At 38.0% G+C, this 26,571-nt stretch overlaps 1 protein-coding gene and 1 pseudogene across 2 annotated transcripts; both read right to left on the bottom strand.

The window, feature by feature from the left end:
* Positions 1-9,791: 9,791 nt before the first annotated feature.
* Positions 9,792-14,770, bottom strand: SPIN3 (spindlin family member 3). 2 transcript variants are annotated; one of them, XM_059049797.2, is made up of 2 exons: positions 14,246-14,509; positions 9,792-13,899 (listed from the first exon to the last, which is right to left on the bottom strand). In XM_059049797.2, the coding sequence occupies exon 2, from the start codon at positions 13,895-13,897 to the stop codon at positions 13,121-13,123; it is 777 nt and encodes a 258-aa protein (XP_058905780.1). In that variant the 5' UTR covers positions 13,898-13,899; positions 14,246-14,509; the 3' UTR covers positions 9,792-13,120. The 2 variants fall into 2 exon arrangements, with proteins under 2 accessions (XP_058905780.1, XP_066879562.1); XM_067023461.1 differs by lacking the exon at positions 14,246-14,509 and adding an exon at positions 14,748-14,770 and having other exon boundaries at positions 13,076-13,899.
* Positions 14,771-20,077: 5,307 nt separating this feature from the next.
* Positions 20,078-20,401, bottom strand: LOC131747792 (protein S100-A11 pseudogene; annotated as a pseudogene).
* Positions 20,402-26,571: the final 6,170 nt, after the last annotated feature.

Below are 26,571 nucleotides of genomic sequence, written 5' to 3'. Positions count from 1 at the left end.
GAGTGGGTGTGGAGAAAAGGGAACCCTCTTGCATTGTTGGTGGGTATGTAAGTTGATACAGCCACTATGGAGAACAGTATGCAAGTTCCTTAAAAACTAAAAATAGAGCTATGCTACTGGGCAGAAACACTGAGAAAACCATAATTCAAAAAGAGCCATGTACCAGAATTTTCATTGCAGCACTATTTACAATAGCCAGGACATGGTAGCAACCTAAGTGTCCATTGACAGATGAATCGATAAGGAAGATTTGGCTCGTATATACAATACAATATTACTCAACCATAAAAGGAAACGAAATTGAGTCATTTGTAGTGAGGTGGATGAACCTAGAATCTGTCATACAGAGTGAAGTAAGTCAGAAAGAGAAAAAGAAATACCATATGCTAACACATATATATATAGAATCTAAGAAAAACCGTGGTTCTGAAGAACCTAGAGGCAGGACTGGAATAAAGACGGAGACGTAGATTATGGACTTGAGGACACGGGGAAGGGTAAAGGGTAAGCTGGGACGAAGTGAGAGTGTCATTGACCTATATACACTACAAAATGTAAAATAGATAGCTAGTGGGAAGCTGCTGCATAACATAGGGAGATCAGCTCGGTGCTTTGTGACCACTTAGAGAGGTGGGATAGGGCAGGTGGGAGGGAGGTGCAAGAGAGAGGGTATATGGGGATATATGTATATATATAGCTGATTCACTTTCTTATACAGCAGAAACTAACACAACATTGTAAAACAATTATCCTCCAATAAAGATGTTAAAAAAAGAAGAAGAAGAAACAAATATTGTATGCTAACAAAATCATATGGAATCTTAAAAAAATGGTTGTGATGAAGCTTGGTGCAGGATAGGAATAAAGACGCAGAGTTAGAAAATGACGGGAGGGCACAGGGAGGGGGAAGGGAAAGCTGGGACGAAGTGAAAGAGTAGAATTGACATATCTACACTACCAAATGTAAAATAGAAAGCTAGTGGGAAGCAGCTGCAAAGCACAGGGATATCAGCCGGTGCTTTGTTACCACATTGAGGGCTGGGATAGGGAGGGTGGGAGGGAGGCGCAAGAGATAAGGTATATGGGGATATATGTATACATATAGCTGATTCATTTTGTTATACAGTCGAAACTAACACAACATTGTTATGCAATTATAGTCCAATAAAGATGTTAAAAAAGATATTCCCACGTAAATGGAAACCAAAAGAAAGCAGAAATAGCTATAGTTATATCAGACAAAATAGTGTTTAAGCCAAAAATGGTAACAAGAGACAAAGCATGTTATTATATAATGATAAAGGGTTCATTTATTAAGAAGATACAAAAATCATCAATATATATATACACACAACTTTAGAGCACTTGAATATATTAAGCAGATACTAATTTAATGTGAAGGGAGAAATAGACATCAACATAATAATAGTAAGGGACTTCAATACCCTACTTTCATCAATGGCTAGATGATCCAGATTGAAAACCAACAAGGAAACAATTTACTTGAATCATGCATTAGACCAAATGGACCTGAAAGACATTTATAGAACATTCTATCCAATACAAGAATATACATTCTCTAGTGCACATGGAACATTTTCCAGGATAGGCTATTTGATTGGATACAAAACAAGTCTTAGCAAATATAATAAGATGAAGTCATACCAACTATCTTTTCTGACCACAATGATGTGAAACTAGAAATCAACACAAGAGAAAAGCTGGAAAATATATGCATATGTGGAAATTAAGGAACTCGTTGAAAAACCAATGTGTCAATAAGAAAATAAACGTTAAATTTTAAAAGAATCTTGATTCAACTAAAATGAAAACACAAAACACCAGTTGCAAGAAATGCTGATAAAGCAGTTTTTAGAGGAAGGTTTATAGTGATAAATTCATATATTAAGGAAATAAATCTTAAATAAACAACTTTAAATAATAAGGAACTAGGAAAAGAAGAACAAGCTATGACCAAAGTTAGCAGAAGGAAGGAAATTAATGAAGATCAGGGAAGATATAAATGAAATAGAGACCAGAAAAACAAGGTAAAAGATCAAGGAAACTAAGCTGGTTTTTCAAAAAGATAAGCAAAACTGATAAACCTTTAGGGAGACTGGAGCAAGAGGTTTAGGGGGATGTCAAGAGCCCATAATCTGAGTTCCAACTCCACAGCTGATTGGCTACGGGATCTAGGAGCCTTGCCACTTCCCTTCTAATTTTATTCTCATAGAAAAAGGGAGGCAAACTTCTGGTTTCACAGAGGTGCTGGCAGTATCATCTGAAACAATGGTCATAAGATCATTATTTTCCCCTCAGCTCTCTCTCTCTCCAGTGCTTCTGTAGACCATCAGGGCAATTTTCTTTCTTCTTGTTTTCAGAGGAAAAGACTCAGAGACAGTACCACTTCCCTTAGCTAAACAGTTAGCCCAAAAACATGTCCTGACGTTCCAGAAGGAACCTTGGCTGTGCTGGTCAATGTTTACGATATGAAGAGGAATCAGACCACAGAGCTATTGCTCCTGAAAAGCTCACAGAGAAGATATCATCTGGGGTGACAAGAGGTTGTGGTGAATACTGTAACAGAAGGATGGTGGTTATATGAGTATAAAGGAGGGAGCAACGTACTATGATGGGGAATTAAGGAAAGACTTCAGGTGTTTAAGTAAGTCCTGAATAATTGAGCATATTTTCACCCAGCAGAGGAGGTGCATTCCAGGCAGGAGGAACAGCAAGTCAAGTCAAGAGACTTGAAACAACTTGAAGTGTTGAAGGAAATGGTCTGCAGCATAAGGAGCAGAAAATAGTATTCAATAATGGAGGAGTAGTAAATAGTCAAGTTGGAAAGGGATAACGGAGTCAGGTCATGAAGGGATTTGGATGCCAAGCTGAAATTCTTCATTCCAGGTGAATTATGTAATATTGTCATGTAATTCAGTGGCCTTATTTGTCATGAAAATTATAAATTGCATTTCTTTCATTCTGTGAAACCATTTACATTGAGGTATTATCAATTTCAGATGGAATACTGATCCAGTGAAATTCATTCCAATACCTGCCTTTCTTTGTCCAGGGTGATAAATTTCAAAATAGTCAACCTTGGGATACTTGTTATTTTCCCACACCACAGCTGATGGTACTCATGTGTGCAGCACATTCACATTTTGGTGAATAAAATGAAGAAGGAGGGCAAGAGAAAAGAGATATGAGGATTGGAAGATTGTGAGGCTCTCAGTTCTTCCTTTAGCTATCCTGCAATTCCTCCTTCTCTTCATATTTAGAATGAAATCTCATCAGAAGTAGTCACAATCTCACTCAGGGGAACTGATGCAATCCCAAGTATATGAGGTTTTAGAAAGGAGTGGGCCAAGAATGATATGAATTTTTATATGAGTGATTGAGTCTGATAGTGTGTGCACAATGATTTGTCTTCTTCAGTGTTTAAGCAAGGGAGTTCTTATAGCCAAGGAATATATCCACAAGAATCAACAAATATCCATGGAAATCAGTAGCTTGAGTAGACCTGTGTGGGTGGGATGGGTGAGGGCTCTGCAAGGGCATTACTATGCCAGTGTGGGGTGTGACTATTGAGAACCCTGCTGAGGCCATCAGAGGTTCATCAGAAATATTCTGTGTTCCATACTAAATACTGGTAGAAGCACCCAAATCGCTGAATTATAGCATCTGGGTTTGGCTGTGTGTATGTAACATAACAGTCTCAGATGAACAAGGGCTCTCTTTCAGTGGCCCTAACTTCCTTCTTTGTGCTTAGTTAACTGAGCTTTGAGCTAGGCTTTGGCTGCCTTCCTCCTTGATCTCCCTTTGACTAAAACACTCTCTTCTGTGAAACTTACCCCATCTACTCCATTTACTTTCTGCTGTATTTTAGGATAAAAAGAGATTTTAAAAATAAACTTTTTTTCCTTCTAGGTGTTTGCTGTTAGTCTGCTGGTCTCATTCATAACATTGGTGTGGGTGTCAGGAAACCACATGTCCTTCAAAACCTTTCTAGCTTTAGAGGCATCTTAGAAAGGAAGGAGTTGAGGATGCTCAAACTGGTGGACACATTACTTTGATACAATGAAAATAATGTCATGGTGGTGTGCAGTTTTATTCAAAAGAGCTGAGAAGCAAAGAAAAAAAATCATCTTGGAGATGACATTTGAGATGGAATGTGAATAATTTGTCAGAAAGAGATTTAGTGTGCAGGCACGTGGCTAAGAAGGAAGGACTTCCATGATACCACACTTTTCATTTAACTCCTACCTTGTAGTCTCTTTTACTTGTATCTCCTCATCTCCCAAACCTCTTTGTGGCCCAGGGCTCTGCCCATGATCATATGCTCTTCTCTATGTACACTCATTCCCTACGGTGATCTTGTATACTCCCATGTCTTTAAATACCATTTATACACAGAACCTCCCAAATTTATGTATTCAGCTCAGTGAGACCTCTCCTCTGAACTGCAGACTCATATATTCAATAACTGCTCAACATCTCCATTTAGATGTCCTAAAAACACCTCAAACTCAATTTTTCTGAAACTGAATTTCTAATCTTCCATCTACATCCATCCAAACCATAGCCTTCTTCATCTCTGTTGATGGCTACTCCATTCTTCCAGTTGTTTAGTCCAAGAATATTGGAGCCATCCATGACTCCTCTATTTCTCTCACATTCCACTTCCAATTGGTGAGAAAATCCTGGGGCTTTTCCTTCAAAATATATCCAAGATTCAGATTCTTACCACATCCATTACCTTTCAGATATTGTCAGTTCACATCTGGGTTCCCACAATACCCTAACTAGTTTTCACTCATTCCATACTTTTCCCTCTATAGTCTGCACTCAAAACATCAGAGAGATACTTTAAAAAAGCATGTCAGGTCAACCATCTGCTCAAAATCTGTAATGGCTCTGTGGACATGGAGATGCAACACCCAGGTTCCTTTTCATTGACACACTTATTATCCCGGCTTCAGCTGTCATCCCTGTTTAAGGATTGCATTAGCTGCAGAGAGCAGCCTTGTCCAAGGTCATGTCCTTTCCCAGGGTAGCGTATATTCAGTGATTGATCAGTGTATGAATTTGTGGCTGACACTGTCATTGAGTATCAGAGCTTGACTTCTCCCTTGTTGCTTCTTCTTCTTCTTCTTCTTCATTTCCTCCATAGATATTGACCCCAAAGGCATTGCTTAATAAATTTTCTGAAGTATTAAATTTGTTTTACATCTGCTTCCTGGGGAACTCAACCTGTGACAGGCTCCTCACTTCATACAGAGTTCCTACAATGCATTATAGGGCCTTATATGATTTAGTCCCTTATTACCTCTCTGACTTCACCTATGTCGCTCACCCTCTCTTTTGTAGCTATAGACAAAGTAGCCTCCTTGGTCTCTGAGCATACCAATAACACACCTACCTTAGGGCCTTTCCTTTAGCAGTTCCTTTTACCATGAATGCTCTCTCTAGCTACATGCTTGGCTAACTCCTTCACATCATTACTTTGCTCAAATATCACCTTCCCCATGAAATCTATCCTGATCTCCCTATTTAATATTGCATCCCACCACTCCTCTCACCTCTTACTCTTTTCTAATTTTCTTTTTGTTAAAACAGAACAAATTGTTCACAATGTCACTTTCTGACATCCCATATAATTTATTTACTTATTATTTTTATTGTTTATTGCCAGCTTCCTCTTGTTTGCATGTAAGCTCCATGAGAACAGAGATCATTGACTGTTTTATTTACTGAAATATTCCAAGTTCCTAGTTACAGTGCCTGGAAAAAAAATAGATACTAAACAAATTTGTTGAATGAATAAAGTAGATTTAAGAGTAGGAACAAAGTATGTGTTGAGAGAAGGTGATAGAGATGAAAGAATAGGAAGACCACAATTGTAAATCACTTTGATTTCTCCCTTGGTGCTCTTGCTTTTTTCACATTTCTTTAGGCAAATGTTAGCAAAAATAATAATTATTGATAGGACAGCACTTGGCATCAGGAGACCTAGGTTCGTGTCCAGTATTGTTACTAGCTGTGTGACCCTTGCATCTATATTTATTTATTTATTTTTATTTATTTATTTATTTATTTTAACATCTTTATTGTAGTATAATTGCTTTACAATATTGTGTTAATTTTTTCTGTATAACAAAGTGAATCATCTATATGTATATATCTATCCCCATAACCCCTCCCTCTCATTCCTCCCTCTCACCCTCCGTATCCCAACCCTCTAGGTGGTCACAAAGCAGAGAACTCATCTCCCTGTGCTATGCAGCTGCTTCCCACTAGCTATCTATTTTACATCTATGACCCTTGTACCTTTTTTCTCTCTAAGTTTTATTTCCTATCTGTAAAATGGAAATAGTAACACTTAGTTCCCAGTATATGCCTGGCACATACTAGGTGTTCAATAAATGTTTTTTGCCATTCTACCACCCTCCAAAGATGAATGATATAAACGAAATGGCTGAAATGTAGTGTGTATTTGAAACTGTAACCACAAAAATAGGTGTACACATTCACTACATTATGTATGGGCTTCAACTTTAACTCTGTGCTGTGGATCTGCATCATAAATTTGGGGTTGGGGAAGAAATTTGCCATTTATTTACTGACTTTTTAGCCCCTTTACTTCATCTCCAGGATCAGGATAACAATTGAAGTAATGCACAGACATGATGTCTGTAATGTTCTTTGACCTCCACAAAGAGACAAAAATACCAGAAAACAACAGTAACATAGTTAGTCAGCTGTATAGAACAGTAGAGAAAAATTATGAACCATAGATCTCAATATTAAACACAGGACTGCATTAATAACCATGAATAAATGACTTCAGCTATCCTAGCCTTTCAACTTGCTTTTCTCTCTAGATCACTCCTCCTTCAAACTGTTGCATGGGCTAGCTTCTCATCATTCAGTTATCTGTTCAAATATCCACTCAGGCCTTTTTCTGACAAGCTTTAGCTGAAATAGCTCCCTTATTTCAGTTACTTTCTATCCCATTGCTTTGTTTATTATCATCATACAACTTATCACTTATCAGAAATTATATAGGTTATTTGTCTACATCTTTGTTGTCTTTCTCGCACTATGAGAATCTAAGCTCCCTAAAAGTATGGACCTTATCGATCTCCTTCTTCACCATTAGCCAAGTCCAACAAAAAGCATTTGAATAAATGAGTGATTGAATCTACAAAATAGAATAGCTCCCTGCCCTTCTAACCATCCAGGAATGCTATGAAGATTTATCAGCTCTCTGGGAAAGTTCTTAGTAGGAAAGGAAGGAGCTATACACATCTAAAGAATTATTTAAAGTCACATTTCAGTAATAGAATTTCTGGACTATATTCACTAGTTAAATGTCACTGGACATTGCTAAATATAAATGTTTACTAAAAGAATGTGGGCTGTAGCATCTTTGAAACAGGATGGAATTCATTTTTATTAAGTACCTGTCCTGCACTATTATATGCTAAGGATATAGCTTCTCATTTAGTTCTCAATAGAATCGAATAAGGTAAGGATTATTACCTGCAATAGTAGGCTTAAAAAGATTAAATCACTAGAGCCGAATCACAGAGCTAGTGGAGCCTGGAATTATGCCCATTTTATTGATATCATTGTTTCTCCTACTCTATACTCTTTTGGATCCCTCACATCTAGGCTTCTTATGCAAAGTTCAAGCATACTATATCCACAGTGTAAACTGGCCTATCTGAAAATAATGAGGAAAGAAAATGGAGCTTTCTTACCTTAGTTATTGGTTGTCTGAAATCCTAGTTGAAAGAGATCTGAGAATTTGGAAACTTGTAGGATTAGAAAAGCCAAATTCCTTACCTCAAACTAAGCTTTGTGAGAGCAAGGGCAAGGAGATAGACTTACAGGAAATAAGATTGGGGTCAAGAAAATCCTAATTTCCTAGACCAGTGTTTCCCAATCAGTATTGATGATAATAAGAATCATCTGGAATGTCTGGTCGAGGTTTTCCAGGTCCCCCTCCTCCCCTGCCAAGAGATTTTGATTTATTAAAACTAAGGTGAGGTTCAGGAGCTTATATTTTATCAAGCAGCTTATGTAAATTTATTATCAGGTAATTTAAAGAAATAACAATTCTGGCCTCACTCGATTGACACCTACAAGTCAGTGATTCTCAATATGGGATCCCAGGACCAGAATTATCAGTCTCCTGTGTGAACTTGTTAGAATACCTAAATCCTTGGACACCACACTAGACTTACTGAATCAGAATTTCTGTTGGTGGGCCCCAGCAATTTGTAGTTTAACAATCTCTTCAGGTGATTCTAACATGTGCTAAAATTTGAGAACTACTATATTAAAGGGACTCCAATCCTGGCCAACAATGGCAAAAACTCATTATTTAAACCCAGAACAACTCCTAGACACAAGAAATGGCATAAGATGAAGCAGACAGTTAAAGCTGTTCATCCCCAAGAAAGTGCATCCACCCAAGATATGTCTCCAAGGGAGACCCTCTTAGAGAACAAAAAAGAGGCTGGCTGACCAGAGGACTCATTCTACTGCCAGGGCAGAGTCCTTGTCTAACAGATTATGAAATATGCTTTGAACCAGAAACTACTGTGTATTGCTTCCTGTTTCCTCCTTTCTTTCAAATGGTAGTTTTTTATTATACTTATTTCTTCACAATTGTTTTTGGGGTATGTTGGAGTGAAGGTTAGTTTGTAATTTAACTACAGGTGACAAGACTGCTAGGATGATGGATCTGAAGATGTCTGCATATAAACTAGAGATCCTAAACTTAATGTTAAATGTAGTAACTGGATAAGACTTTAGGTTTTTCCCCTTTGAAGACATAAATTTTCTACATGTAGGTGTGAACATTTTTGAAAGTGGATATATGGGAAGAAAGGTGTTCATGGATGCTCACTACCCAAAGGAAGAAGCTATACTAGACATTTGTGATAGGTTCATGACATTCACTCCTCATGCCCTTGACTTCACTAGGAATCCATTTGGTTCTAGGGAGATATATTTTAGGGTTTAGGGATGGAACACATGCCCTGGCTAAGCCAATCAGTGCATTTCATCCATGAGACTTCAGTAGTCTAGATATGTGACCTAAGCCAGTTCAGAATGCATCACAGGACATAGGTTATTTAACTTTCTCTAGACTAGAACTGCTGTGGCCTGGAACTGCTGGTCTAATTTAGCTACCATGAGGAAAGGCAGCCTGAGAATGGAACTGACATACTGAAGAGGGAAACTCGTAATGAATCACAGACACTGAGCCTGAGCCCCAATCAAACTGTGCCTGAAGCCCATCTAACTTCTGGATTATTTTAGATACACGAATCAATAATGCTTGGTAACTGTTTAAACATGTTTAACAGGGGTTTCTTGTTATATGCAGAAAATCATTCTGTCATAAAAGGCAAACAAATTTGCATATGGCAGTAGATGTCAGTGTAAGTTGGAATAAAAAATGATTGTTCATTTCAATTTTGAATAACTGATTATAGTACCTTAACTTTTTCCAAAGCTTCAGTTTATAGTTGATTCTCCCTTTAACTTCCCTCAACAAAAATATACTGACCTCAAGGAGTTCCTTCCACAAAATTGATCATGTTTACATACATTTCACATTCTACTAGTCAGAAAAATTTACCTGGCAGAAATTGTTGGTTTTCAGAGACATGTAAGTTTTCATTAAACTGGGTTGGGGTATGGAAGTTTGAATTAATCATACCTCCTTCCCTTCCAGATTCTGAACCAACTAAAAATATACACAGGAATCAAAGAGGGATTAAAATACCAGCTTTAATATATTGTTAAATGAAAAAGCAAAATTCATAACAGCATGTATAGTGTGCCACAATTTGTATAAAAATCTGATATACACATATATAATATACTTGTAAATACATGGATTATCTCCAGAAAAGTACATAGTAACTGGTAAGAGTGGTTATCTTTGGAAATTGGGACTGAGGTCAGGGGTGGGAAAAAAGGAAGGAGACTTACTTTATACTGTATATCCTTTTGTACTGTTTGATTTTTACCAGAGGTGTGTGTTTTTGTCCAAAAATGATTTATATGTTAAAAATTTTTAAAGAATAAAAATAGATACCAGCTTTATTGCTGATAGGTCTGGACTGGAGAACATGTTTTGGACCTAAGCCTGAAATGAACTTTTACCCCAAGTGTAAAGACAATGGATCCCCCACCCCAGAGTGTGAGAGAGGTCTACAGATTAGATGTTTACCCAGCCATGTAATGAAGGACTGTAGTCTTTTCCATATCTTTCTGTGAGAAATGAGCTCAAGAGCCAAGAGGGCCCTAAGTTTCATATCCATAATAACCCTTTTCTCAAGTTCACCAAATTATTTCTCCTCCCATTTGGGAGACAGGTAGAAATTTTCTTCCAAATATTTCTGAGAGGCAGAAGTTCTTTTGTTTCTTGGCCAGGAACATGGAGAGAGGCAAAGGATAGATCCTATCATATCTTTGGACATTTCTGTCCACATTGCCAACACCCAAGACAAACAGGGATTGGCTGTCCCCTTCGGGGAAGACCAGCAGAATCTTAGGAATGTCCTGCTTCCTCTTGTGTAAGACTGGTGAGGAGTTCTGCTTTTGCCCCAGAAGGCTCTGAAATAAGTCAAACTAAAACAATAATTAAATTAACTCTAAGGCTACATTACACCCCAGGTTGAAAATTCACTCACTATTTTATCCCCAATTTATAATTATGTCCAGCCACATTATCTGACATAGCTTACAAAGATTATACAATAAGCCCTAAAGATAGCATTAAAATACTACAAATAATACAATATCAACAACATAATGAAAATGCCTTAATTTGAACTGTATTAAAATCACACCAACTATTAAACTCCAAGGGAAAAATGAATGCCTCCAATTAAATTTCTATTTTAAAGTCCAAAGGAATTAAAGTCCAAAATTCTGCCTTCCCCAATTTCTTGGTTTTTCTGATGTCAGCCATACAGATCTCACAAAGATGTCTGGACAGATATGGGGTTCCTTCATCAGCTGTAGCCTGGGCTGTCTTCCTCTTGATTTGGTGTAGTTCCTTCAGAACTTCAGGAGTTGAATTAATCTAACCCCACAATTCCATGTCATACATATATGTCATACATTAAGAGTCCACAGGGTCGACAGAACATAAGATTATCACAGTGTCAGCCTCACATCCAAAAAATTAGCAAACACACTAATCCTCAGCCTCTAAAACAGATATCTCAAGCAAATTTATGTCCCCAGGACTTAGTAAATAGGGTAATAAAGACCCACATTGCTGTCATCAGTCAAATATCTGAGCAGAGACTTAGTGGCATCAAAAGGAAGAAACATAGAGAAAATACGGGAGAAGAGAATACTTTCTTGGTTTCATCCTCAGCAGGATGCCAGTCTGTCTGTGCCAGTAGTCTGGACTCCATGACCTGTGAACTTAAACTAATTTGGAAGATATTTCCCAAGTGGTTGATTGTACTATCATGAGTCCTAGCCCCAAATTTGCAGAAGTCCGTGGCCTGTCTGTTACTGCTAATGGAGCTTCTATAAGAAACCCAATGAGAATGCATTGGCTTTGGCCATGTGCTTCTCTCCAAAACCCTTCTTATTTTTCAACTTTTCTTTCCTAGTTAACTTTCCAAAGTTAACCTTCACTAATGCCTTCAATAATGGAAGGTACAAGGCCCACTCCATTACTTATTCTTCTTCTGAAGTAAGGCTCACCCTTATCTGCACATGAGTTTCTTAGTCCAGCCAAGAAACAGGATAAAGTTGAAAAACAAAACACTAACAAATATCTATTAGATTTCTATCTACCAATGCGAGCATTTAAAACATCATTAAGCACTTAGAACATCATTAAGTCTATTGATCATCTAGCACTGATTCTAATCTCTGTGTTCCTCAGTCTTGTTAGGACACCAGAATAAATGAGCTCACCAGTTCCTACAAGGAAGCAAAGTCTATTTTCAGCTTTTCTTAATTCTAGCAAGTGCATTGCCCACCACATATGCTGGGACTCAGAAGTCTTCTAAGAATCAAATGAAAATCTAATTTAAAATTTTTCAAAGCATCCCTCTCGGTATAGGAAAGAAATCTGTATCTCAGCCTGATTCCAGAATTTTGTTCCTTTATATTGAGGTCCTAGACAGATCTGCCAACCCTTGCCAAACCTGGCCTTTATCCTGTGACTGAGGACTAGAGCTAGAGCCCAGCTTAATGCTGTATTGGGCTGGCAAAGCCCAATTGTGCTAAAGTCTGCCTGCACAGCCTGTGTCTGTAAAAACCCACTCCTTGTCTGCAGGTACCAGCCAGAGCTATTGTAGACAACAGAAATCCTAATGCCATTAATGACCAACCACGATTTCTCCACTTGCAGTTTGGTTCCCAAATGCTTGCCCTCTTAACAATTTTGTAAGGTTTCTCAGCCTATGCTTATGTACTAAAATGCAAAATAATTACCCTCTTGATTTCCAAACCAAGCTTAGTAATAGGTACAAGAATCAGAAAGGGAACAAAATATTAGCCTTACTTTCAGTACAGTTAGAATTTAAAATGCAACTTAGACAGAAGACCAAAATAAGCTTCCCATTCCTCCCCATATTAGACTTTTGAAGGGGAGGGGTTGAATTGCAAAGACACTTACCCAGCCATCCCTAAGGGGAGGGTTGAATTGCAAAGAAATTTACCCAGCCTGCCACATTGAATATCTCAGGAAGCTTCACAGTTCAGTGAGTACAGATTGTCCAAATGCCCAGAAGAATGAGGCAAGAGGTGTTCGGCTACCTTTAGACTATTAACACCACCCAAGGTAAAAATATGGGCCAATGGATGTCAGACTTTACCTTTCTCACTAATTAGATAAGTCAATCATTCTTTTGTGGGGAGGAACCAGTAAAAAGGTTGGAGATAAAAGCAAAAGGTTTCTTCAAAAAATGTCTGAGAGGGTGGAAGTTCCATTTTTTTTTTTGCCAGGCAAAAGTGTGAAAAAGGGGGAGAAGATGGTTCTTACAAACTGTAAAGCAATCAAGACTTTTTGTGTGTTCAGATTTTACAAACAGTCTCACATATTTGTCAAATTTCAAAATGACCTCTAAGATGTTTTTACCAAATCATAGACATAGATATGGAAATCATCATCAAATTTGATGAAGTACACAGAGGGTTTTGCTTCCACCTGATGAATTACCATGCCAGTTCTCTTGGAGCCATCCTCCTTGGCATATTCCACCTGTTTGCCTACTAGGCTGTCTATGACTTCTCCTGGCTCCCTCTCTGAGAGAGAAGAATCATTAGAATCTGGAAGGATGTGTAGGTCACCGTCTTTATAATCATCTAAGAGCTGGTACATATATAATACAGGATCTTTCTCATAGGTAATGTAAAACCATGTGTTCATGACAGGTGCCTGAGCTAAGACCATCCCCCTCCATTCATTTTTGGAACCTTCCTCTGTCTCAAAAATATGTTCCACTGCTTTGCCAATCATAATTTCTGTTAAGTGTGTATCACTGATTCTAGATGATGCAACTCTATTCGGAAGGATTTCAAGTGATGACACTCTTTCATCTCTGTGAAGTTCCAATCCATAAACACAGTCAAATCCATCATATTTGATAAGATACAGAGAGGGATTTACAGGTACCTGATCCAGAACGGTTCCCTTCCACTGTGTTAGAGGTTCATCTCCGTCTTTCCATCCGTGCCGAATTCTGCAGCCTACGATGTTCCTCCGATGCTGGGAGGTGGGTCTGCTCCTATGCTTCTTGTGTGCAGCCTTTCTTTTCATCACGGTCACAGACACACTGGCATGTCCTGCGCCTGTCCTGGACTGCTGCCCTGCAGCTGCTTTTCCGAGCGGGGTCTTCATGCCTGCACGGAGCATAGTAGCAAGGAGGACCAAGAAAGGAAATCAAGAAAAAATAAATTAAATGAAGTTTTCCTCCTAATTAGTGCATTCTGTGCACCCACGCCTAAGTTTTTCCCGAAAGCTATGCAGAAAGGCTGGTCTGCTGGAAATCAAGCCATTCTGGCTGCGTGCCTGCCTTCCTCCCCAGCTAGTTCAGGCTATGCTAGCGCGAAGGAGTTGCGGTTACAGTCAAAGAAATAGGGGGCACCCCCCCTATTCCTCCCGCCCTGCGTCCAACACTGTCCAGACCAGGGGGCACAGATTCCCCCAGGCCGGGGATAGCGGGCCTCGCGTGCCCAAATCGGGCACCTCGCTGCTGCCTCCGCGGTGAGCCTGTGTCAAAGGAGGACCAGCAAACGACGAGCCAGGTGCTTGCAAGAGCTTAGAGGGAGGATCCTTAGGAGAGGAGCGTGTCAAGTGGGCTGCTGGACAGGCAAACAGGATGGCGGCAGTGTCTCCAGCACTCGGCTCGCCGGCCCTCCGCTCCCTGTTGGCAGCAGCGGCCCCTCTGCCACATCAGGTTCCCACCAGCCGCTGCAGTCGCCGCAGTCTCCTCCCTCTGTTCCGTAGAGCACAGCTTCCGGCCAGGAGAGAGGCCTCCCCTTCCTGCCCAGCAAAGCACCCCCCGCACCTCGCCCGCCAACTCTCTTGTCCGCCCCTGCCCTGGGCCTGGGAGGCGCTCTTTGGTTCCTTGCCCCGCCCCTTTCCCAAAATCTGGAGCCGCCTGGCCAACAAATCCCCTCCTCAACCGCCTTGCGACCCCTCTTCAGTTCTGGCCCCCCAGTATCCCCACCCCCACCCTTATCCTTACCTAAATACCCCTGATCCATCTGCTTTTCATCCTCCAGGAATTTGCCCTTTCCTTTCCCCCTGTCATTCTGGAGATATTCTTTATATACAGAAACCTGCCTTTTCTGTCATTTAAGGGAATTTGAGGTAGGAGAGAAATGCACTAGTGCTCAGTCTGCCATCTTGACCCAATCTCTCGGTAATTTTTACTGACTTGTACTCTCGGACTTGTTGAGGATAATTTTTTTTTTTCTTTTTCACTGATTGCAGAGGAATTGTATGGGCAATGTGGGCACGGTGTAAAGTTTAGCAAATTGACATGAAGAAGAAAATAATCAACTATAAACCCACCTCCCATTCTGCAGGGCTCATAGCCAAATATTAACACTTTCCATTGCCTTTTTAATACGTTCTTACAAAGCTGGGATGATTTTGCATATGCATTTTCATGGCATGCCCTTTTCCATATAGAATAAGTGTTTAATCAGGTTATTAGATATTGTCTGAAACATGTTTTGTAGTGGCTTCACTAAAATCAGGATATTTTCACAGTTTAACCATTCCCTCTCACTTTCACATGTTTAGTTTAAAAAAATACTTATAAAATGATGCTTGCGTACGAATGATTAATCTGTTCTTTTGAACAGAATAATCTAGACGCAAACTTATAATCAAAACAATTATTACAATTATAACAAGAATTTAGTATTTCAACACTGCAAGATCATAAATCTATGGAGAAACTCTTATTTTAGAAGAGATTCAAACATTTTTGTTTTCATCACAGCCATCGTAGTGGGTGTGAAGTAATACCTCATTGTGGTTTTAATTTGCATTTTCCTAAGGACTAATTATGACAGGTATCATTTGATATGCTTGTTTGACATTTGTGTATCTTCTTTGGGGAAATGTCTATTTGAATTATTTGTTCATTTTTAAATTGATTGTCTTTGTTGTTGTTGCTTTTGTAAGTATTCTTTATAAATTCTAGATGAGAGACCCCTATCAGATATATTATTTGAAAATATTTTCTCCCTTTCAGTGGATTGTCTTTTCAGTTTTTCTTCAAAAATTGAAATATAATAGATTTACAATATTATATTAGTTTCAGATGTACAACATAATGAATCAATATTTTTATACATTGTATTACATTAGAGTTATCACAAGGTAATGGCTGTATTTCCCTGTGTTGTACAATATATCTCATTGCTTATTTTATACATAGTAGTTAGTATATCTTAACTCCCTACCCTTATCTTGCCACTCCCTTTTTCCTTCTCCCCATTGGTAACCACAATTTTGTTCTCTGTATCTGTGAGTCTGTTTCTGTTTTGTTATATTCGTTCATTTTTAAAATTTTTTAGATTCCATATACAAGTGATAATATAGAGTATTTGTCTTTGACTTATTTCACAAAGCATAATAACCTCTAGATCCATACAAGTTGCTGCAAATGGCACAAATAGCAGAATTTCATTCTTTTTTATGGCTGAGTAATAGTCCATCGTGTGTGTGTGTGTGTGTGTGTGTGTGTGTGTACATATATACATGTATACACACACACACCACATCTTTTTTTTTTTTTCGGTACGCAGGCTTCTCACTGTTTTGGCCTCTCCCGTTGTGGAGCACAGGCTCCGGATGTGCACGCTCAGCAGCCACGGCTCATGGGCCTAGCCGCTCCACGGCATGTGGGATCTTCCCAGACCAGGGCACAAACCCGTGTCCCCTGCATCAGCAGGAGGACTCTCAACCACTGCGCCACCAGGGAAGTCCCACCATATCTTTTTTTATGGTTAGGTGTGGTTACTTTTAATTTTTATTTTTAACAATTTTTAATTGAAATACAGTTAATTCACAATACTGTGCTACTTTCAAGTTCACAGCAAGGTGACCCAGTCACACACACACATGCATAAATATGTACACTCTTTTCACATTCTCCTCCATTACAGGTTACCATAAGACATTGAGTATAGTTCCATGTGCTATACAGTAGGTCCTTGTTGGTTATCTGTTTTATATACAGTATTGCATATATTTTAATCCCTAACTCCTAATTTATCCCTTCCTCCTCCCCTTTGGTAGCCATAAGTTCATTTTCCATGTCTGTGGGTCTATTTCTGTTTTGCAAATAAGTTCATTTGTACAATTCTTTTAGATTCCACATATAAGGGATATCATATGATACATTTGTCTGGTTTACTTCACTTAGTGTGATAATCTCTATGTCCACGCATGTTGCTGCAAATGACATTATTTCATTTTTTAATGGCTGAGTAATATTCCATTGTATATATGTACAACATCTTCTTTACTCATTCATCTGTTGGTGGACATTAGGTTGCTTCCATGTCTTGGCTATTGGAAACAGTGCTGCAATGAATATTGGGGTGCATGTGTCTTTTTAAACCATGTTTTTCTCTGTATATATGCCCAGGAGTAGGATAACTGGATAATATGTTAGCTCTATTTTTAGTTTCTTAAGGAAACTCCTACTGTTTTCCATAGAGGCTGTACCAATTTACATTCCAACCAATGGTGCAGAAGGGCTCCCTTTTCCCCACACCCTCTCCAACATTTATCATTTGTAGACTTTTTCATGATGGCCATTCTGATTGGTGTAAGGTTATATATCATTGTTGTTTTGATTTGCATTTGTCTAATAATTAGCGATGTAGAGCATCTTTTCATATTCCTCTTGGCCATCTGTATGTCTTCTTTGGAGAAATGCCCATTTAGGTCTTCTGCCCATTTTTTGTTTGGGGTATATGGTTTTTGGATATTAAGCTGCATGAGCTGTTTGTAAATTTTGGAGATTAATCCCTTCTGGGTAGCATCATTTTCAAATATTCTCTCCCATTCTGTGGATTGACTTTTCATTTTGTTTATGGTTTTCTTTGCTGTGCAAAAGCTTTTAAAGGTTAATTAGGTCTCATTTGTTTATTTTGTTTTTATTTCCATTACTCTAGGAGATGGATCAAAAAAGATATTGCTGTGGTTTATGTCAAAGAGTGTTCTGCCTATATTTTCCTCTAAGAGTTTTATAGTATCTGGCCTTACATTTAGGTCTTTAATCCATTTGAGTTAGTTTTGTGTAAGACATTAAATAATGTTTTATTTTATTTATTTATTTATTTGTGGTACGTGAGCCCCTCTGTGTTGTGGTCTCTCCCATTGTGGAACAAAGGCTCCGGACGCGCAGGCTCAGTGGCCATGGCCCACAGGCCTAGCCGCTCTGCGGCATGTGGGATCCTCCGGGACCAGGGCACGAACCCACACCCCCCGCATCGGCAGGCAGACTCTCAACCACTGCGCCACCAGGGAAGCCCTAAATAATGTTTTAATTTCACTTTTCTACATGTAGCTGTAAAGTTTTTCCAGAACCACTTATTGAAGAGACTGTCTTTTCTGCATTGTATATACTTGCCTCCTTTGTCAAAGATAAGGTGACCATAGGTGTGACCATAGTTGTGTGCGTTTATCTCTGGGCTTTCTATCTTGTTCCATTGGTCTATGTTTCTGTATTTTTGCCAGTACCATATTGTCTTGATTACTGTAGCTTTGTAGTATAGTCTGATTCCTCCAGCTCCATTTTTCTTTCTTAAGATTGCTTTGGCTATTTGGGGTGTTTTGTATCTCTATACAAATTTTAAGATTTTTTTTAGTTCTGTGAAAAATGCCATTGATAATTTAATAGGATTTGCATTGAATCTATGGATTGACTTGGGTAGTATTGACATTTTGACAATATTGATTCTTCCAATCTAAGAACATGGTATATCTTTCCATCTGTTTGTGTCATCTTCAATTTCTTGCATCAGTATCTTATAGTTTTTGGAGAACAGGTCTTTTGCATCCTTAGGTAGGTTTATTACTAGGTATTTTATTCTTTTTGAACCAGTGGTAAATGGGAGGGTTTCTTTAATTTCTGTTTCTGATCTTTTGTTGTTAGTGTATAGAAATGCATGGGTTTCTGTATATTAATTTTGTATCCTGCAACTTTTCCAAGTTCATTGATGAGCTCTAGTCTTTTTCTGGTAGCATCTTTAGGATTTTCTATGTATAGTATCATGTCATCTGCAAACAGTGAGAGCTTTACTTCTTTTCCAATTTGGATTACCTTTATTTCTTTCTCTTCTCTGATTCCTGTGGCTAGGGTTTCCAAAACTATGTTGAATAAAACTGGCGAGAGTGTATATCCTTGTATTTTTTCCTGATCTTAGAGGAAATGTTTCCAGCTTTTCACTATTGAGTATGATGCTAGCTGTAGGTTTGTCATATATGGCCTTTATTCTGTTGAGTTATTTTCCCTCTATGCTCACTTTCTGGAGAGTTGTTATCATAAAAGCGTTGTTGAAATCTATCAAAATCTTTTTCTGCATCTATTGAGATGATCATATGGTTTCTATTCTTCAATTTGTTGATGTGGTGTATCACACAGATTGAGTAGCAGATATTGAAAAATCCTTGTACCACTGGGATAAATCCCACCTGATCATGGTGTATGATGCTTTGATTGTAATGATAGATTCGGTTTGCTAGTATTCTGTTGAAGATCCTGCATCTATGGTCACCTGTTATATTGGTGTGTAATTTTCTTTTTTGTGATATCTTTTTCTGGTTTTGGTATCAGGGTGATTGTGACCTCATAGAATAAGATCGGGAGTGTTCCTTCCTCTGCAATATGTTTGGAATAGTTTCAGAAGGATAGTTGTTAACTCATCTCTCAATGTTTGAGTGAATTCACCTGTGAAGCCATCAGGTCCTGGTTTTTTGTTTTTTGGAAGTTTTTATTTTTTAATTTAATTAATTAATTAATTTATTTATTGCACTCATAGTTCTTTATTTGTTTGTTTATTCATTTATTGTCCCCCCCACTAGAAGGTAACCTCAGTGAAGGCACGACCTTGTCTGTCTTGCTGACTGTATTTTCAAAGCCTATGACAGTGCCTGTAGTATAGGTGTATAGACGTTTAATGAGTGAACAATAAGTAATGTCTCTCCATGAGTCTGAGTAATTTAGATGATTATGTTGGTATCATTAGTCATGATTATGTATACACCCAAGATTCATTTTTACTATTTAATTTGCAACTTTTGGTAACTGTTTCCATCAATCTAATTTATATTCCTCCCATTCATCTCCCTCCCTTGCACAAATTTACTGACTCTCCAGTGTGTGCTTTAAAAAACAATATTGTTATATTACTACCAGCAGGAGTGCCCTGCATCGGGTGGTGGGTGCCCTGGGCTCAGTGTATGTGTGGGCTGTGAGGGGGAGATGATAATTCAGAGGCTGAAGGAAAGGGAGTGGAGCTGGAAGCCAGGCCCAAAGGCTCCTCTGATTTACCTCTGGGAAGAGGTACACTTAATAGATGAGTCATGGCAAGCTAGGGCCAGGCCGCCAATAAGATTAAGAAATTCTTGGAAATCTAGTTGTCCATCAGAGTCGAGGTCCAGCTTCTTCATCATGCAGTCAAAGCCACAAGGGTCCTTCTGGTTCTTTGTGAAGGCACCCAGCTCTGTATTCATGAAGACAAGGAACTTGGCATTGAAGAGTTTGCTGTTGTTACTGTCCCTTCCAGTATGCTTTTGGAAAACAGCAATCAGAGACTCGATGCACCGTTCAGTCTCTGTAGGGCTGGATATTTTTGCCATGTTTGGAGAAGAGAGAAGCAAGGGGTTGTGAGTAAGGAGCGGCAGGGCGAGCACTCTTTTGGAAATCTATAAATCCCAGTTTCAATTTTAGTACTTGTGATTGGTTTGTTTTTATTTTTTTTCCTTGTTCAATCTTGGGAGATTGTACCTTTCTAAGAATTTGTCTGTTTATCTAGGTTGTCCATTTTATTGGCCAATATTTGCTTGTAGCAGTCTTTCACAATCCTTTGTATTTTTGTTGTATCCCTTGTAAATTCTCCTTTTTCATCTCTAATTTTATTGATTTGAGCCCTCTCCTTTTTTTTCTTGATGAATCTGACTAAAGTTTTGTCAGTTTTATTTATCTTTTCAAAGAACCACCTTTTAGTTTCATTGATCTTTGCTGTTGTTTTCCTCATCTCTATTTTGTTTATTTCTACTCTGATCTTTATGATTTCTTCCCTTCTACTAACTATGTGTTTTTTTCGGTTTTTCTTTCTCTAGTTGCTTTACATGTAAGGTTAGGTTGTTCATTTGACATACATACATATATATATATTTATTGTAACTACTTTTTTTTACATCTTTATTGGAGTATAATTTCTTTACAATAGTGTCTTAGTTTCTGCTTTACAACAAAGTGAATCAGTTATACATATACATATGTTCCCATATCTCTTCCCTCTTGTGGATCCCCCCCTCCCACCCTCCCTATCCCACCTCTCTAGGTGGTCACAAAGCACTGAGCTGATCTCCCTGTACCATGCAGCTATCTATTTAACATCAGTAGTGTATATATGTCCATGCCACTCTCTCACTTCATCACATCTTACACTTCCCCCTCCCCATATCCCCAAGTCCATGCTCTAGTAGGTCTGTGTTTTATTCCCATCCTACCACTAATCTCTTCATGACATTTTTTCCCTTAGATTCCATATATATATATGTTAGGATATGATATTTGTTTCTCTCCTTCTGACTTACTTCACTCTGTATGACAGACTCCAAGTCTACCCACCTCATTACAAATAACTCAGTTTCATTTCTTTTTATGGTTGAGTAATATTCCATTGTATATATGTGCCATATCTTCTTTATCCATTCATCTGTTGATGGACACTTAGGTTGCTTCCATGTCCTGGCTATTGTAAACAGAGATGCAATGAACATTTTCGTACATGACTCTTTTTGAATTATGGTTTTCTCAGGGTATATTCCAAGTAGTGGGATTGCTGGGTCGTATGGTAGTTCTATCTGTAGTTTCTTTATTTTCTTTTTAAAAACATCTTTATTGGAGTATAATTGCTTTATAATGGTATGTTAGTTTCTGCTTTACAACAAAGTGAATCAGTTATACATATACATACGTTCCTGTAACTCTTCCCTCTTGCATCTTCCTCCCTCGCACCCTCCTTATCCCACCCCTTTAGATGGTCACAAAGCACCGAGCTGATCTCCCTGTGCCATGCGGCTGCTTCCCACCAGCTATCTACCCTACATTTGGTTGTGTATATATGTCTATTCCACTTTCTCACTTTGTCACAGCTTACCATTCCCACTCCGCATATCCTCAAGCCCATACTCTAGTAGGTGTGTGTTTTATTCCCGTCCAACTTCTACTCTCTTCATGACATTTTTTTTTCTTAGATTCCATACATATGTTTTAGCATACAGTATTTGTATTTCTCCTTCTGACTTACTTCACTCTGTATGACAGACTCCAGGTCTATCCACCTCACTACAAACAACTCAGTTTCATTTCTTTTTATGGCTGAGTAATATTCCATTGTATATATGTGCCACATCTTCTTTATCCATTCATCTGTTGGTGAACACTTAGGTTGCTTCCATATCCTAGCTATTGTAAATACAGCTGCAATGAACATTTTGGTACATGACACTTTTTGAATTATGGTTTTCTCAGGGTATATGCCCAGTAGTGGGATTGCTGGGTCGTATGGTAGTTCTATTTGTAGTTTTTGAAGGAACCTCCATACTGTTCTCCATAGTGGCTGTATCAAAGTACATTCCCACCAACAGTGGAAGAGTGTTCCCTTTTCTCCACACCCTCTCCAGAATTTATTGTTTCTAGATTTTTTGATGATGCCCATTCTGACCAGTGTGAGATGATATCTCATTGTAGATTTGATTTGCATTTCTCTAATGATTAATGATGTTGACCATTGTTTCATGTGTTTGTTTGCAATCTGTATATCTTCTTTGGAGAAATGTCTACTTAAGTCTTCTGTCCATTTTTGGATTGGGTTGTTTGTTTTTTGTTATTGAGCTGCATGAGCTGCCTTTAGAATTTGGACATTAATCCATTGTCAGTTGCTTCATTTGCAAATATTTTCTCCCATCCTGAGGGTTGTCTTTTGGTCTTTTTTATGGTTTCCTTTGCTTCACAAAAGCTTTTAAGTTTCATTAGGTCCCATTTGTTTACTTATTTTTAAAAATTTCCATTTCTCTAGGAGGTGGATCAAAAAGGATCTTGCTGTGATTTATGTCATAGAGTGTACTGCCTATGTTTTCCTCTAAGAGTTTGATAGTGTCTGGCCTTACATGTAGGTTTTTAACACATTTTGACTTTAATTTTGTATATGGTGTTAGGGAGTGTTCTAATTTCATACTTTTACATGTACCTGTCCAGTTTTCCCAGCCTCTTGAAGAGGCTGTCTTTTCTGCACTGTATATGCTTCCCCAATTTATCAAAGATAAGGTGACCATATGTGTGTGGGTTTATCTCTGGGCTTTCTATCCTATTCTATTGATGTATATTTCTGTTTTTGTGCCAGTACCATACTGTCTTGATTACTGTAGCTTTGTAGTGTAGTCTGAAGCCAGAGAGCCTGATTCCTCCAGCTCCACTTTTTGTTCTCAAGATTGCTCTTGCTATTCTGGGTCCTTTGTGTTTCCATACAAATTGTGAAATTTTCTGTCCTAGTTCTGTAAAAAATGCCAGTGGTAGTTTGATAGGGATTGCATTGAATCTGTAGATCGCTTTTGGTAGTATATGTGTTTTCACAATGTGGATTCTTCCAATCCAAGAACATGGTATATATCTCCATCTATTTGTATCATCTTTAATTTCTTTCACTTGTGTCTTATAATTTTCTCTATACAGGTCATTTGTCTCCTTAGGTAGCTTTATTCCTAGATATTTTATTTTATTCTTTTTGTTGCAGTCGTAAATGGGAGTGTTTTCTTAATTTCTCTCTCAGATTTTTCATCATTAGTGTAGAAGAATGCCAGAGATTTCTGTGCATCAATTTTGTATCCCACTACTTTACCAAATTCATTGATTAGCTCTAGTAGTTTTCTGGTATCATCTTTAGGATTCTCTATGTATAGTATCATGTCATCTCAAAGAGTGACAGCTTTACTTCTTTTCTGATTTGGATTCTTTTTCTTTTCCTTCTCTGATTGCTGTGACTAGAACTTCCAAAACTATGTTGAATAAGAGTGTTGAGAGTGGACAACCTTGTCTTATTCCTGATCTTCATGGAAATGATTTCAATTTTTCACCACTGAGGACCATGTTGGCTGTGTGTTTGTCATATATGGCCTTTATTATGTTGAGGAAAATTCCGTCTATGCCAACTTTCTGCAGGGTTTTTATCATAAATGGGTGTTGAATTTTGTCAAAAGCTTTCTCTGCATCTATTGAGATGATGATTTGCTTTTTCTCCTTTAGTTTGTTTATATGGTGTATCACATTGCTTGCTTTGAGTATATTGAAGAATCCTTGCATTCCTGGGATAAACCCCACTTGATCATGGTGTATGATCCTTTTAATGTGCTGTTGGATTCTGTTTGCTAGTATTTTGTTGAGGATTTTTGCATCTATGTTCATCAGTGATATTGGCCTGTAGTTTCCTTTCTTTGTGACGTCTTTGTCTGGTTTTGGTATCAGGGTTATGGTGTCCTCATAGAATGAGTTTGGGAGTGTTCTTCCCTCTGCTATCTTTTGGAGTGTTTCAGAAGGATAGGTGTTAGCTCTTCTCTAAATGATTGATAGAATTGGCCTGTGAAGCCATCTGGTCCTGGGCTTTTTTTGTTGGAAGATTTTGAATCACAGTTTCAATTTCAGTGCTTGTGATTGGTCTGTTCATATTTTCTATTTCTTCCTGGTTCAGTCTCGGCATGTTGTACATTTCTAAGAATTTGTCCATTTCTTCCAGGTTGTCCATTTTATTGGCATAGAGTTGCTTGTAGGAATCTCTCAAAATCTTTTGTATTTTTGCAGTGTTCATTGTTAGTTCTCATTTTACATTTGAAATTCTACTGATTTGAGTTTTCTCCTTGTTTTTCGTGATGAGTCTGGCTAATGGTTTATCAATTTTATTCATCCTCTCGAAGAACCAGCTTTTACTTTTATTGATCTTTGCTATTGTTTCCTTCATTTCTTTTTCATTTATTTCTGATCTGATCTTTATGATTTCTTTCCTTCTGCTAAATTTGGGGTTTTTATGTTCTTCTTTCTCTAATTGCTTTAGGTTCAAGGTTAGGTTGTTTTCTCGAGGTATTTCCTGTTTCCTAAGGTAGGATTATCTTGCTATAAACTTCTCTCTTAGAGCTGCTTTTGCTGCATCGCATAGCTTTTGGGTCGTCGTGTCTCCATTGTCATTTGTTTCTAAGCATTTTTTGATTTCCTCTTTGATTTCTTCAGTGATCACTTCGTTATTAAGTAGTGTATTGTTTAGCCTTTATGTGTTTTATATCTTACAGATCTTTCCCTGTAATTGACATCTACTCTCCTAGCGTTTTGGTTGGAAAAGATATTTGATATGATTTCAATTTTCTTAAATTTACCAAGGCTGGATTTGTGACCCAAGATATGATCTATCATGGAGAATGTTCCATGGGAAATTGAGAAAAATTTATATTCTGTTGTTTTTGGATGGAATGTCTGATAAATATCAATTAAGTCCATGTTGTTTAATGTACCATTTAAAGCTTGTGTTTCCTTGTTTATTTTCATTTTGGATGATCTGTCCATTCGTAAAAGTGGGGTGTTAAAGCCCAGTAATATGATTGTGTTACTGTCGATTTCCCCTTTTATGGCTGTTGGTATTTGTCTTATGTATTGAGGTGCTCCTATGTTGTGTGCATAAATATTTAAAATTTTTATATGTTCTTCATGGATTAACCCCTTGATAATTAGGTAGTGTTCTTCTTTGTCTCTTGTATCAGTGTTTATTTTATAGTCTATTTTGCCTGATATGAGACTTACTACTTCAGCTTTCTTCTGATTTCCATTTGAATGGAATATCTTTTTCCATCCCCTCACTTTCAGTCTGTATGTGTCCCTAGGTCACAGGTGGGTCTGTTGTAGACCGCATATATATAGGTCTTGTTTTTTTATCCATTCAGCCAGTCTGTGTCTTTTGGTGGGAGCATTTATTCCATTTACTTTTAAGGTAATTATCGATATATATGTTCCTATTACCATTTACTTAATTGTTTTGGGTTTGTTCTTGTAGGTCTTTTCCTTCTCTTGTGCTTCTTGCTTGGAGAAGTTCCTTTAGAATTTGTTGTAAAGCTTATTTGGTGGTACTGAAGTCTCTCAGCTTTTTCCTCTTTGTAAAGTTTTAAATTTCTCCATCAAATCTCAATGAGATCCTTGCTCCTTAGAGTAATCTTGGTTGTAGACTTTTCTCCTTCATCACTTTAAATATGTCCTGTCACTCCCTTCTGGCTTGCAGAGTTTCTGGTGAAAGATCAGCTGTTAACCTTATGAGGATTACCTTGTGTATTATTTGTTGTTTTTCCCTTGGTGCTTTTAATATGTTTTCTTTGTATTTAATTTTTGACAGTTTGATTAATATGTGTCTTGGTATGTTTCTCCTTGGATTTATACTGTATGGGACTTCCTGTGCTTCTTTGACTTGATTAACTCTTTCCTTTCCCATTTTAGGGGAGTTTTAACCTATAATCACTTCAAATATTTTCTCAGTCCCTTTCTTTTCCTCTTCTTCTGCGACCCCTATAATTCGAATGTTGGTTTGTTTAATGCTGTCCCAGAGGTCTCTAAAACTGTCCTCAGTTCTTTTGATTCGTCTTTCTTTATTCTGGTCTGCAGTAGTTATTTCCATTATTTTATCTTTCTGGTCATTTATCCGTTCTTCTGCCTCAGTAATTCTGCTATTGATCCCATTTAGAGTATTTTTAATTTCCTTTATTTTGTTGTTCTTCACTGCTTG

The sequence above is a fragment of the Kogia breviceps genome, chromosome X, assembly GCF_026419965.1.
Source record: "Kogia breviceps isolate mKogBre1 chromosome X, mKogBre1 haplotype 1, whole genome shotgun sequence".
In the NCBI taxonomy this organism is placed as follows: domain Eukaryota; kingdom Metazoa; phylum Chordata; class Mammalia; order Artiodactyla; family Physeteridae; genus Kogia; species Kogia breviceps.
Note: the sequence above shows the minus strand (reverse complement) of the source record. Positions and strands in the feature narration are given on the sequence as shown.